The sequence below is a fragment of the Alosa pseudoharengus genome, unplaced genomic scaffold (genome assembly GCF_046254945.1).
Source record: "Alosa pseudoharengus isolate Yale_2024_CS ecotype anadromous, Long Island Sound unplaced genomic scaffold, YU_APseudo_1.1 YU_APseudo_1.1_scf_24, whole genome shotgun sequence".
Classification (NCBI taxonomy): Eukaryota; Metazoa; Chordata; class Actinopteri; order Clupeiformes; family Clupeidae; genus Alosa; species Alosa pseudoharengus.
In genome coordinates, this window is record NW_027468689.1 from 32,501,309 (window position 1) to 32,515,232 (window position 13,924).

At 42.7% G+C, this 13,924-nt stretch overlaps 1 protein-coding gene across 1 annotated transcript in view; it reads left to right on the plus strand.

Moving 5' to 3' along the window:
* The first annotated feature begins 2,728 nt into the window (after positions 1–2,728).
* The window catches only part of slc4a10a (solute carrier family 4 member 10a), a 32,324-nt gene continuing 21,128 nt past the window's right edge, over positions 2,729–13,924 (plus strand). Inside the window, exons 1-9 of the mRNA XM_076302551.1 lie at positions 2,729–2,748; positions 3,254–3,342; positions 6,883–7,026; positions 7,608–7,749; positions 9,273–9,433; positions 9,908–10,099; positions 10,210–10,298; positions 10,656–10,813; positions 13,752–13,839. Coding sequence (XP_076158666.1) covers positions 3,306–3,342; positions 6,883–7,026; positions 7,608–7,749; positions 9,273–9,433; positions 9,908–10,099; positions 10,210–10,298; positions 10,656–10,813; positions 13,752–13,839 — 1,011 coding nt within the window. The 5' untranslated portion in view covers positions 2,729–2,748; positions 3,254–3,305. The remainder of the gene's footprint in view (positions 2,749–3,253; positions 3,343–6,882; positions 7,027–7,607; positions 7,750–9,272; positions 9,434–9,907; positions 10,100–10,209; positions 10,299–10,655; positions 10,814–13,751; positions 13,840–13,924) is intronic.

A 13,924-nucleotide genomic window follows, 5' to 3' on the forward strand; every position in this document is an offset into this window, starting at 1 on the left:
ACACAATCACTGAACTCCTGTTTTCTATCTACAAACTACCTGCATGATAAAGGCATCAACTTGGCCGTACACCATCTACAACATTTTTACAATTTTAAATTTGCCCAGAATTGGAAACAAACAAAAGAAAAGTTAATCAGACCATTGAATTGATTCTGAATGCATTAAACGTGAATACAAAATAGCTACTTACCTGAGTACACTGAGAGACCCAAAACGCAGGAAAACCTTGACAATGTACAGACTCAGTGAGCACAGTCTCTCCATTGAAAAAGGCAAACACAGGCAGACCTGGCTGCCCATTGAGGAGAGACTATGCTAGCACTGCAGCCTGGGAGCTGTGGAGACAGAGCTGCACTTCCTGACAGAATGCCCGAAATATGTAGCCTGACGAGCCAGACCCACATCAAGATCATTGGCAGTGCTCAATCTGAGGGGCGGGATAAACGGTTGTCTTTCAAATTCCCTCTGCATGCAATAGGATAGCACTACAACTCATGAGTCCCATGTGTTTTCCCACCAGCAGAGCTAGTTGGCTAGTTGATCAAACTTTTGCCAACTTAAAAAAAGCTTAACTCGAGTCATGATTCAAACACTGCTGTTCTCCAGCAGCAGCATCCATCTTCTTTGTTTTCAAGTAGCAGGGAATTCACGCGTCGCAATTCAACCGTCGCAACTCAACCGTCGCAACTCTGCCGTCATTATGTTAAGCCCGCCCACCGACTGTATATACAATGTGATTGGCCTGATCGAAGTTTGATTTTTCCAGCTCGCAAGCCAAAGGATAGTTGCTAGACTACCCTGGCTGCAAATTACATTTGCAGGCGCTAAGGTGCGTCTAGATTTCAAGGCTACGAAATATGAGGAAATACAGAAATCTTCACTCAATAAATTAAATATAATCTTTCCTGAGTTTCGAACCTGGACAAATGAGGTAAAATTGCCTTACATCCTAGGAGAGAATGAGGAAGTAGCCATTCTAGCTGAACATTTTGTAGCAGTGTGCCATAACTTGAGGGACAGCCAGTGAGGCCACAACAACCAACAATGTATGTTTGTCATTATTATTAGAATTGTTTACTTTTTTTCAATGTCTCATTTAATTTCCAAATTCTGTTAACCACATGGATCTCAATACAAATTTCAAGTTTTTGCCTGAAATTGCACTGTGCCTATTTACAAGGGCATTGTTCCCACCTCTTTTGGGGCCTACAATCAAATGTTGGACCTCTATAGAAAGCTGAGAACCTGTAGTTTTCGTAGGAAACAGTCAAAATAACTATGTGTATGTGTACTCACACAGAGTTACAGAGGCTAGAATATAGTTTTTTTCTTTCTGCCGGATTACAAGCATCTCTGAACTGACCACATTTCAGCACTCACTTGATATCCCTTAGAAACACAACTGAGCCCTAGCACCAGGTCTTGTGAAGCTGTGTGCAAAAAGTAGATCAATATAGAATGAAAATATGAGTGCTTTAGACCATTATTTGCCAAGGTATGCTTATGCGTTTTGTAAAATGCCTATGGAAACTCCCCATAGGACTTTTGGTTATCCAAAATGCATACTGACAATGAAATGCTTACTGCACATGAACCCCTTTGTGTAGAAGCATAATCCTGGTCTCAAATGAAAGTTAAACATGTTTGTCCTTCTATGTGTAATTGAGCTTTGGCTATAATGTTTGAAACGTTCATGCCAATAAAGCTGTTGAACTTGAGAGAGAGAGAGAGAGAGAGAGAGAGAGAGAGAGAGAGAGAGAGAGATCCTTTAAAGCAGGGCTATTTAGTTAGTTTGTAATGGGGGCCAGTTCATGAAAAGTATCACAACTGAGGGGCCGGAGAAATAGCCTACGGCTTGAAATATGAGTGATCACATTAACAGCTGTACTGTAGATACAATAAAGTTCAACAACAGCAATGTAGGAGTTCATATGTTGTATTTAAATGCATAACAACATCAGCAGCCGGTTGTTGGTGGTCAAAGGCCCAGGCTACAACAGCAGTTACATTGTGAATGGGGACACTGACTCTATACTGCTAATATGGTTAATGAAATCTGTGATAACAGATCAACAGCAATGGAATCTGTGTACTGCTAGGTCCATAGGATTAGCCTACAAACTCAAACACTGTTCGGGTGAATTAAATATTAGTAGCTCATAAACTCCAATGTAATGCCAATTTACGTTGAAACTAAGCTGGAACTTACGTTCAACTTGAGCAATCGGCTGCAGGACTACGAGAGATGAGAGATGCAAGCGAGACATGCAAGAGCGGAGAACTATGAAGGAGTATTAGGGCCACACATGAAGATTTTTTTTTTTGCCATGACGCGATTAAACTCGACATGTCGACATTAAAGTCAAAATTTTGAGAATGAAGTTGAAATATCATTGACTTTAATCTCAGCATTTCATCTTGACATGTCCATCAAAATTAGTTTGGAGAGAGAGCAACCTCTCCAAAGTAGCTGCCACTGAATCCAGACAGTCAGTCTCGGACTCAATCAGTTGGCCGACGACTCAACAAAATGCCTTGTGTAGCCTAGATGATTTGGTGAAATTGTACTTCAGAATCTAGTTTATCAACAGCTTTAACTAGTTTTGAATGTCGAAAATAAAGACAAAATGTCGAGATTAAAGTCGATGATGATACATGATATTTCAACTTTATTCTCGAAATTTTGAGTTTAATGTGGACATGTCACCAATTGAATAGCCCTGCTGTAAAGTCTGTTGCCAGTGAGGAGAGACAGATGAGGGGGTATTATGGGCTTATGAGCTTTGATCAGGGACCTAGCAGTGATAGTGCTTTTACAGGCACTGTGCCCTACAGAACACATGGACATAGGTGTATGCAAATACATTGTATTATACTGTAAGTGTTGATTATTGTAATGCACAGAATAAGTGGTGTGCCTGAGATGTTTTATTGTGTTGAAAGGTAATGTGTGTAAAGGATTATTTGGCATGGCTCTTGGAGAACTGTAATTGAGTCATTTGAGTGGAAAACAATGTGCTTATGCCTTTGTTGAACAAACTTGGGATATATTGGTTGGCTAGGGTTGCAGATCTTCTTGCACAACTGCACAGCTGCACTGCAACTGCACAGCTTAAAAATGGTGTGTGTGTGTGTGTGTGTGTGTGTGTGTGTGTGTGTGTGTGTGTGTGTGTGTGTGTGTGTGTGTGTGTGTGTTTATGTATCTGTGTACGTACCTGTGTGTATGTCCTTTTGATGACTGTGTGTGTTTTCCTCAGAGGAATGATGAAGAAGCGGTACTGGACAGAGGTGGGACACGTTCCATGCTCAACACCAACTTTGAGAAGGAGGAGCTAGAGGGTAAGCAGATGTACAACACTCCCCCCACACACACACACACAAACACATATGCTCACGTATACATAAACTGTCATGGAAACATGCATACAAATGACATGTCATCACAGACATAGACATAGACTTATATACACAGTCTATTTTAGACTCTTCCATGTGAAAAGGTGTGTGTGTGAGAGAAAGACATACAGAAAAAAAGACACAGAGAGAGAGAGAAGTGCTCAAAGGGAGACAGTCTCAGTGATGGGCTCAATGGAAAGGCTCTGATGCTATGGCTACCTCTGAGACTTCAGTAGTTTGCACATAGTAAATATGACCTCAGAAGATCTGTAGTATCATTGTGCTTCGCACACAAAATAAGGCAGCTGTGTCTATTTTAGAAACCCTATGAATGCCATTGATGTCAGTGGTAGCTTGTAAAATAGTGTATAACTTTTCATTTTCCCTAAGCACCTCTGCAGATGTAAACTGATGTCTGGACTGTTTTCATGCTCTGCAAATAATACTTATGACTGAGGGAAAGGTGATGCCGGAGAGATCAGGGAATTACCAGTGATGTGCAGATGCCATCTGTTGTGTGTGTGGATATGGGTGTGTGCGTGGATGTGTGTGTGCATGTAATATATTATACATATATATTATGTATGTGTGTATGTATGTGTGACATGCACTTACTAAGGGGTTGGCGTTTTGATGCCAGTGCTGGAGCAGATTGTGACAGTGTGTGTTGGTCCTGAATCCTGTGAGTCTGATGCCAACTGACAAGTCAAACTTTGCAATTAGTCACTCTGTCTGCTGTAAGCTTGCTAAGGGCTTATGTCCTGCACTGACATGAGTGGGTTTTCATTTACATTGGCCTGAAATGTCAAATATTCTGTCTTTGAAAAGAGTGCTTCTTCGAACTTCATGAACTTGCATTGTAGAGTGATGCTTAGAATTTGGTAGAATAACTTACTAGCTTAATAACAACTACAATGACAGTCTGCTAAAAACAGTGAAAGTAACAGTAACTTAAGATTACTGTGAAAAATGGTTTATAGAAAGAGACATTATGATTTTTGAACCAGTGAAGGTGCGTCCATTCATGTAGAGTGCAGCTGAATGGGATGGATCTTCTGTCTTGCAGGGCTTTTTGGGAGAGCAGTTGAGAGATGAAACATATCCTTATGCTGCTGGTACTGTCTGAAAATGTATTTAAGGGCGTACTCACACTATGCCATCCGTACCGTACCCGAGTATGCTTGACCCCTAAAGTCCGGTTCGTTTGACCAGTGTGATCTGTACCCTGAGGAGGTGGACTCGGGCACAGTATGGTGGGCTTATGATTGCGCCTATGCAAAGATTCTAGAGCACAGCAGCTCAACCGTGCCTGGGTACAGTTTGATAGTATGCAGTGTGAGTGTGGACCAAGAATGGGAGAGAACTGTACTCCGGCACAGTACAAGTGAACCGTGCCCAGTGTGAACACGCCTTTAGACATCAGATGGCTTAAGCTACACTGCAAAGATTCTTTATTCTTGTCACATCTGATTTACTGTTTATATTATTGCATGTATGCATGTGAGGCATCAAAGGTAAAATCGGCATAATAACACTGAAGAAGGGTGTCTGACCCGAAACGTCCGTGTGACGATTAAAAAGTGTTTAACTGTGAGTGCTATCCTTTATTTATAACATTTATATTGACACTCAGGAGGATTTAGCACCTCCTATTATACAGTACACTAAGGTGTTGAGCGTATTAGTCCAGTTATTTACTGTATGCATGTTTACTATGAGTTGTTATCCCAAGTTTATAAAAAACGATTCTTTAATGTTTCTTTACAAACATAAAGCAGAAAATGGACCATCTTTGACATGTGATGTGCGTTCTTTTTAGAAAACAATTGTTTTTTAGAAATGTCTCATAATATAGTGTCTCAAGAAGTGTATTCAACTTTTGTTTGTCAATGAAAGGCTGATGACACTTTTAAACAATAATCATTATTTAAGAAGGATCTATATAGCTAAAAGCAGTATTTAGTCATCAGTCACCAGTCTGAGCGGGGAGATGGCTTATTCATTGATTTGTGTCTGGCTGTAGCTGGGTAGGAGTGCTGCTTCTGTGTTTCCATTCTGTGCGTGCTGGATATAATCACTTTTACACAAACTGTAGTGTATATGTGTGTGTATGTATGTATGTATGTATGTATGTATGTATTGTGTGTGTGTGTGTGTGTGTGTGTGTGTGTGTGTGTGTGTGTGTGTGTGTGTGTGTGTGTTTGTGTTTGTGTTTGTTTGTATAGTATGTTTTTTATATGTTATTACCATTTTATATGTTAAGTACCATGTTTCAGTTGTGTATTTGTATGTTTGTGCAAATGTGTTTCTCTGTGTGAATGTGTCTGTGTATCTGTTTTTTTATTATTATTTATTTGTGTAGCTACTCTGTGAGGGTAAGCTATGTGAGTGTTTACCCATATCTGTGTATGTATGTGTGTGTGTGTGTGTGTGTGTGTGTGTGTGTGTGTGTGTGTGTGTGTGTGTGTGTGTGTGTGTGTGTGTGTGTATGTGTGTACGTGTGCCTGTGCGTGTGCTACAGGGCCAGGCCAGAGTCAGCATGGATCACATTCTGTCCCTCCCTCCCTCGCTCATAGACAGACACACACACATGCACACACACACACACTCTCTGCCAGTCATCGCTCCTCTGTCCTCTCCATACAATCATAGCCCAGGGAGGCAACGTGAGAGTCCACAACAGAGAGAAGAGACAGAGGAAGAGATAGAGAGAGAAAGATAAATAGAGAGAGAAAGCGAAAGATAGAAAAGAAAGGATGGGGAAGGCAAGATTAGAGGAGGATGGAGAGGGGGATGAAGACATGGATACGATAGAGAAGGAAATATGCCATTTTGCCAGGGAAGGTGAGTAAGATGAACTGAAGTGAACACATGTATGTGCTGTCACACACATACACATACAATGCAACTGCTACAACATACATATTAGTAATGTATACTGTATTATTGCGTGTACAGAGATTTGTGTTGTTATCATACAGCTATCGTACTTGTGGCTGGCAGTGTATGAGATTGTGCTCACTTGTATGTTTATTCTGTAGTTGTGCTGTGAAGCCCAATTTGATCTGATGGAGATGAGATGAGAGGGTGTCAGGGAGAGGGAGACAGTGAGAGACATATGGTGTGACAGTGCAAGAGAGGACGAAATGGAGTCTTTTATTCAGTCTAAAGCTTGGTGTCAACTTCAAGCAGCATTTCTGGTGAACCCTGTTGTTTTCTCCATGTTCTGCCAGCAAGTATCAGAGCAGAGCGGAGCTAATAAATGCTTTAGTCAAACCTGCTGCTGTTTATTCCTGTTTTGGATTTGTGTGACCTGCTGAGAGAGGACATTGCTCTGTGAAACAGCAGAGATTGATCACTGTGTTCTCTCAGTCCAGGGCATGTTCCTATTGATGTGGTAATGTAAAGTCGATACCACAGTGGGTTTTACATTGGGATTTTTATGTCTCTGTGGGCGTGTGTGTTTTTATATCTTTCTGCCAGGCCACCGTACACTCTACATTGGTGTCCATGTGCCACTCGGCAGAAGGTCCCACAGACGACACCGTCACCATGGACACAGACACAGGAAGAGGTCCAGAGAAAGGGATTCTGGGACGGAGGATGGGCGAGAGTCACCCTCATACAGTAAAAGAGAGCCATAAGTTATCAATAAATGGTGGACAAAGTGCATATTTACATTTAGCAGACACTTACAAGGGACTTACATGGCAATTGGACTACATTGGAGCAACTTGAGGTTAAGTGCCTTGCTCAAGGGCAAGCGGTAGAAGCCGGGAATTGAACCCACAACTTTTCATGCTACTGCTTAACCACTACGCTACCACCTCTTATCAACAAGCAAAGTTATTGTGCATGAACTATAGCTATCACGTGACAAGTGGGAGCATTGAGCTGACTCATCATTGTCTTGCTCATGGTGTTAAATTCACTCATGGTGTTGATTTGGCCTATCTATCACATTAGAGTTAGTTAGACTTAAGACTTTGCACTTTGCCCATCATTCAAATTAGGGTCCACAAGCTTAAACATTGACTGTAGTTAGCTGTAGCTTCAATTCTGTAGTTAGCTGTAGATAGCAAACACACATAGTAGTAGAATACATTAGCTTGCTGTCTTCTGTCCATTTGTAATTTACTCTCATTCTATCTCTCTTTTTTCCATTCATTTTCTCTCTCCCTCTTTCATCTTTCCTTTCCTTTCCCCAGCGGACACCCCTTCCCAGAGGGTGCAGTTCTTGCTGGGGACGGAGGATGATGACGAACAGCACATCCCCCATGCCCTCTTCACCGAGCTGGACGAGATCTGCTTACACGAGGGAGAGGACGCCGAGTGGAAGGAGACAGCAAGGTACTGTACCATTAAAACTCTAAAGAAGGGATTAGAAATGGGGCAGTCGTGGCCTACTGTGGGGCAGTCGTGGCCTAGGGCTTCGGGCTTGGAACCGAAGGGTTGCCGAGCAAGGCACCTAACCCCTCACTGCTCGCAGAGCGCCGCTGTAGCAAGGCAGCTCACTGCTCCGGGTTAGTGTGTGCTTCACCTCACTGTGTGTTCCTCACTGTGTATTCTATGAATCAGTGTCTCCCCTGTATAATAAACTAGGCCTACTATATACGAGTTGATCAAATTAATTTTCATATCTAAAACTATTTGACCGCCTTTTCCAAGTATGTAGCCTAAATTACTGAAACATTGTGTGAAATAGCAGACAACAAACACTAAGAAAACATCTAGGCCTAGTGTCATGCAGCTCGTAGCACCACACATATTACAGGGCTTAAAGCAAGGACATTTTCTGTGTCTGAAGTCAGACATTTTTGAAGACCTAAGGCTATCTATAGGCTAATTGCCTACATTCAATCTCACCCCATGCCTGGATTCAGACACAGTGTAACCTTGATACCTAATGTGCATTGCTAAAAGCTTTAGGGCTGTTGTCATATGCATATGCTCTTATGCCACCTGCCATGAATCAATTTGTAAAGGCAATGTCATTTTTAAAGGAACGTTATTAACCGTTCTTCTATAACGTTCTAACCAACCATTTAGAGGAGAGGCCTTGGAGCACGGGAACGGGAAAATTATGTAAAAATTAAAATAATTCTGTTTTTGGTGGGGAGGTGGATGAGTGAAGCAAAATATTAAATTCATTGACTTGGCCTAGTTATCAAAGATAGTGACACTTGACCATTTGGATGAGTTATGGATCAAATTGTCAGAGCATATTTTCTGTTATCTGTTTTGTTATCTGTACAGATGCATATATTGCTGCATGAAATCACTAGAGCTGTAAGCACATATATTTCTATACATTTTATATAAGTATAGCATGGCGCTTTGGTATTTAAAGAGATTTGCAGTGAATTTGGGCTCTTCCTCAGGCCTGGGCTTAAAGGGATGTGTCAATGTGACCATGTTCCATTAGTTGACCCGTGCCCGACCCAGCCCTGGATTATGGGATCACTGGGCCCACTATCACAGGACTAATGAGAGGCTAAAAGCCGCAGGTTTTAGCCCATCATCTGCCAGTGTGTGTATGTGTGAGTGTGAGTGCAAGCAGCCATGTGAAGGTGTAAGCTTGTGTCTCCTACTGCTATGTGTGAGTGTGTATGTGTGTTGTGACTTTGTGTCTTCATGAAGCTGGTGGATCTCCTTGGTGTTGTGGCAGTGTGTCAGACTCTGAGATCACTAATGTTGACACACTTCAGTTCAGTTCATCTGTTCAGTCCATGCTCTCCATATTGATGAAGTATATACTGCTGTGGTCATTTTTATTTCCTTATTTCTTTCTTTCTTTCTTTCTTTCTTTCTTTCTTTCTTTTTTTTCTTTTTTACTTGATGTCCCTCTTTTTCGCTCTCACTTGTTTGTATAGATGGCTGAAGTTTGAGGAGGATGTGGAGGATGGCGGGGAGAGGTGGAGTAAGCCCTATGTGGCCACCCTCTCACTGCACAGCCTGTTTGAGCTGCGCTCCTGCATCCTCAACGGCATTGTCATGCTGGACATGAGGGCCAACTCCTTGGAGGAAATAGCAGGTAAGGGCTCCATTTGCTCATTCTCATTCACTCAACCACTCACAACTGAGAGAGAGAAGCTTGGGTAGTCCTACAGCAGTAAACCTCAATGCATTGTAAGCAGTCTAATCCACAGAGGGCTCATTCCAACCCAAGAAATCTTAGTTAATCACACATGATCTCTACTGACTGAGTAGAATCAGGGGTGCTCCTGCTGCCTCTGTAAAATTAATGTTTGTACGCATAGAAGAGGTAAACAGAAAGACACAATGCAAGACAGATAACCCTTCAAGAGTGATATGAAGTTAAACATATGGTTAGTGGCAGTGGTAAAAATATGGTTAGAAATAGTACATTAACATGAAAAGGATAATATCATTAGTCTAATATCAGAGTCTGAATTACGGAAAGTCAGTTTAGTTGTTCAACAACATTTATCATGGTTTTGTCTATGAATCTGTCAGTGTGTGTTCACATGCCTCTCCCTGCCTGCAGACATGGTGTTGGACCAGCACGAGACGACAGGGTCCCTGGGGGAGGATGTACGCAGGAAGATAAAGAATGCGCTGCTGAAGCGCCACCACCACCAGAACCAAAAGAAGCTGGCCAATCGCATCCCCATTGTGCGCTCATTTGCCGATATTGGCAAGAAGCAGTCAGAGCCACACTCCATGGACAAGAATGGCGGTGAGATTTCACACGTATTGTCTGACTAGCCATAGATCACACTCCCCCCGCTTCACTCACAAGCTGTTCACTCACTCACTCACAGTGCTGGTGTGTCTGTGCTTTCCCAGGTCAGATGGTGTCCCCACAGTCTCAACCGACTGCCACGGAGGGCCGGGGTGATGGCAGCAGGGAGAACAGCTCAGTTGACTTCAGTAAGGTAAGGCCCACACAACACTCAGGCCATTCAAAACTTTGGTGCTGTCTCTATACTGATGTATGTGATGAGGTATATCTGTGTGTTTATTTGAGTCCATTGTCCATTTAAGAAAAATAATATACACCATTTAAGTAGCGATAAGCAATGATGTCCCCTTGTCTTTTTAATGTGCTATGTATTGCTTTAGAATTTTAATTTAAAATATAAATGCTTTATGTCAGAGTTCAACCCATCCAGTATGTACCATGTACCAGTATGTACCATGACATAACTGTTTGTGAGCAACCATGGCTGTTTATGCAAGTGTATTTATGAAGGAGTGTTGTCCCTGTCCATCCCGTGTTTTGGCCCCTGCAGATAGACCTCCACTTCATGAAGAAGATCCCCCCTGGTGCAGAGGCCTCCAACATCCTGGTGGGCGAGTTGGAGTTTCTTGAAAAGCCTGTGGTGGCGTTTGTGCGCCTTTGTCCTGCCGTGCTGCTTAACGGTCTGGCGGAGGTGCCCATCACCACCAGGTGAGAGACTTGTCCACTCAGAAACTTCATTTACCCCCACACACATACACATTGGGGCAGTTGTGGCCTACTGGTTAGGGCTTCAGGCTTGGAACCGAAGGGTTGCCATTTCGATCCCCGACCAGTGGGAACGGCTGAAGTGCCCTTGAACAAGGCACCTAACCCCTCACTGCTCCCCGAGCGCCGCTGTATCAAGGCAGCTCACTGCTCCGGGTTAGTGTGTGCTTCACCTCACTATGTGTTCAATGTGTGCTCTGTTCACTAATTCACGGATGGGATAAATGCAGAGACCAAATTCCTTGTATACGCAAGTATACTTGGCCAAGAAACCTGATTTACATACATTTTACACATTCTGCCCACAGTTGTGCCATATATCCCTTCCCTCCAACACACCATTTAAGATGAGAATGCTTTCCTTTCAAACACAATGAAGAGTTTGGTTCCAAAACACTATATCCTCCATTTTAATGAATTAATGAATTTATTAATTATTTTAATGAAATTGTGTAACACACAAACACACACACACACACACACACACACACACACACACACACACACACACACACACACACATTCCCATACTTACACCTATCCTTTGCACAAAGCTTGTGTTGATCTGGCCTGACCTGCGGACTCTGCATAAACAGTGTCATGTTTCATTACAGTAGTATCCTACCCTCAGGGCACTCTGTACGGTTGAGTGTGTGTGTGTGTGTGTGTGTGTGTGTGTGTGTGTGTGTCTGTGTGTGTGCGCGTGCGCGTGCGCACTACACTTGGGATGGTATAATCTCTATTAAGTCATAATTATGACCGCCGCGCAGCGAAGCGGCGGTCATATAGGTTCAGTCAGATTTTTTTCTTTTTTTCTTTTTCGCATGCCCAAATTTCCGTCAATGATTCCCGGGACACTGAAGGACCGGGGTACACGAAACTTGGTGGGCATGTAACCCCACATGGATAGCATGGAACCATCGTTTTTCGTTTTGATCTGTAGCCCCCCCCCGCTGGACTGGACCCCCGAAGGGAGGGTAGGGCAGACACAGTTTTCTGTGAATATCTCGAGAACCATAGGGTTTAGGAGGACCATTTTTTTTGTATGTTGATCTCAAAGGGCCATGTCAACCCATTCCATAACCACTCATTTCATGTATAGCGCCACCTAGTTAAACACAAAAAAGTAAAAATGAGGTGTTGTAATCGCAGGTATCTGTGACCTAACATAGTCAAAACTGCACGAAATTGGAAGTGTAGGATCATTATGACACCCTCTGTATGCACGCCAAGTTTCGTGGAATTCCGTTCATGGGGGGCCACACAATAAATGAATTTATGTTACTATACACCAACTGGCCTGTAGGTGGCCGGAGACAATTTTCTGTGAATATCTCGAGAACCGTAGGGCCTAGGAGGTCCACCTTTTTTGTGTATGTTGGTCTTAAGGGGGCATGTCAACCCATCCCATTACCACTTATTTCATGTATAGCGCCACCTAGTTAAAAATTAAAAAGCAAAAAATGAGGTGTTTTCATCACAATATCTCTGGCTGACAAGGTCAAAACTGCACGAAATTAAAAGTGTAGGATCATTATGACACCCTCCGAATGCATGCCAAGTTTTGTGTACTTTCGTTCATGGGGGGGCCTTACAATTAAATAATGTATGTGTACATTTAGTGACGTACACCAACAAGGATTCCCGGGACACTGAAAGACCGGGGTACACAAAACTTGGTGGGCATGTAACCCCACATGGATAGCATGGAACCGTCGTTTTTTGTTTTGATCTGTAGCCCCCCCGCTGGACTGGACCCCCCGAAAGGAGGGTAGGGCAGACACAGTTCTCTGTGAATATCTTGAGAACTGTAGGGACTAGGATGTCCATTTTTTTCCATATGTTTGCCTCCAGGGGTCATGTTAACCCATTTCATGTACACACATGTGCACAAACAGATACACACACACACATACATTCACAGTAATCATACGTATGACACATACTCACACAGTAGACATATGTACGCTTGCATGCACAGGCACATACGCAGGCACACAAACAAGCACACACGCACGCACGCACACACACACACACACACACACACACACACACACACACACACACACACACACACACACACACACACACACACACACACACACACACACACACATAACATAAACATGTACATGCACACATGCACACAATTCAAGAATTTCTCAGAATTATGAACAGGCAAGATGGAGGTGGGGTTGTATAAAATGAATTTTACATGTGAAATCTATAAACTAATCATGTTTTGGTACTTGTTGTCTAGCAGATATCAGTGAGAATTGAGTGTGGATAATGCAATTTAGTGAGACAGTTAGAATCATATAGGCCTTTCAGCGTGATTTATTTTTGTGGAAAAAATGTGCTGGACTGGGCGGCGGCCATATTTTGTACCGCTCTGCGGTACATCTAGTTGATAAATAAATTATCAATGCTCTGATCCAAAGACTACCAGGGGCTAACTTTTTTTTAGTTGAGTTGGAGAATGTCTTTTTTTAAATGGATGGATTATTTTGAGGTTACTGACACTTCTCATAAGTTATGTTAAGTTATACTTTATTAGTCCTGTAGGAAATGTGTTTTCTGCATTTTACCCATCCAGGGGTAGTGTACACACATTGATACACACACACACACACACACACACACACACACACACACACACACACATAGACATCAGGAGCAGTGGGCAGCCCTTAATCCAGTTGAGAATTAGTTGAGAGTTAGGTGTCTTGCTCAAGGGCACTTCATCCCCCAATCACATTTTTCCAACCAGTCAGGGATCGAACCAGCCACCCTTTAGTCACAAATCCGATTCCCTAACCAGTAGGCCATGGATGCCCATGGCATAAACTTTTCCTTAATAAACATGACACCTTATCCTCAGGTTTCTGTTTATCCTGTTGGGGCCGATGGGGAAGGGCCCTCAGTATCACGAGATCGGCCGTTCCATCGCCACGCTGATGACAGACGAGGTCAGTAGAAGCCGAGTAGAAACCATTTATTTTTCACCCACATGTTCAGTTTTTATCATTTCCCTCTGAAAAAAAATGCTCTTGC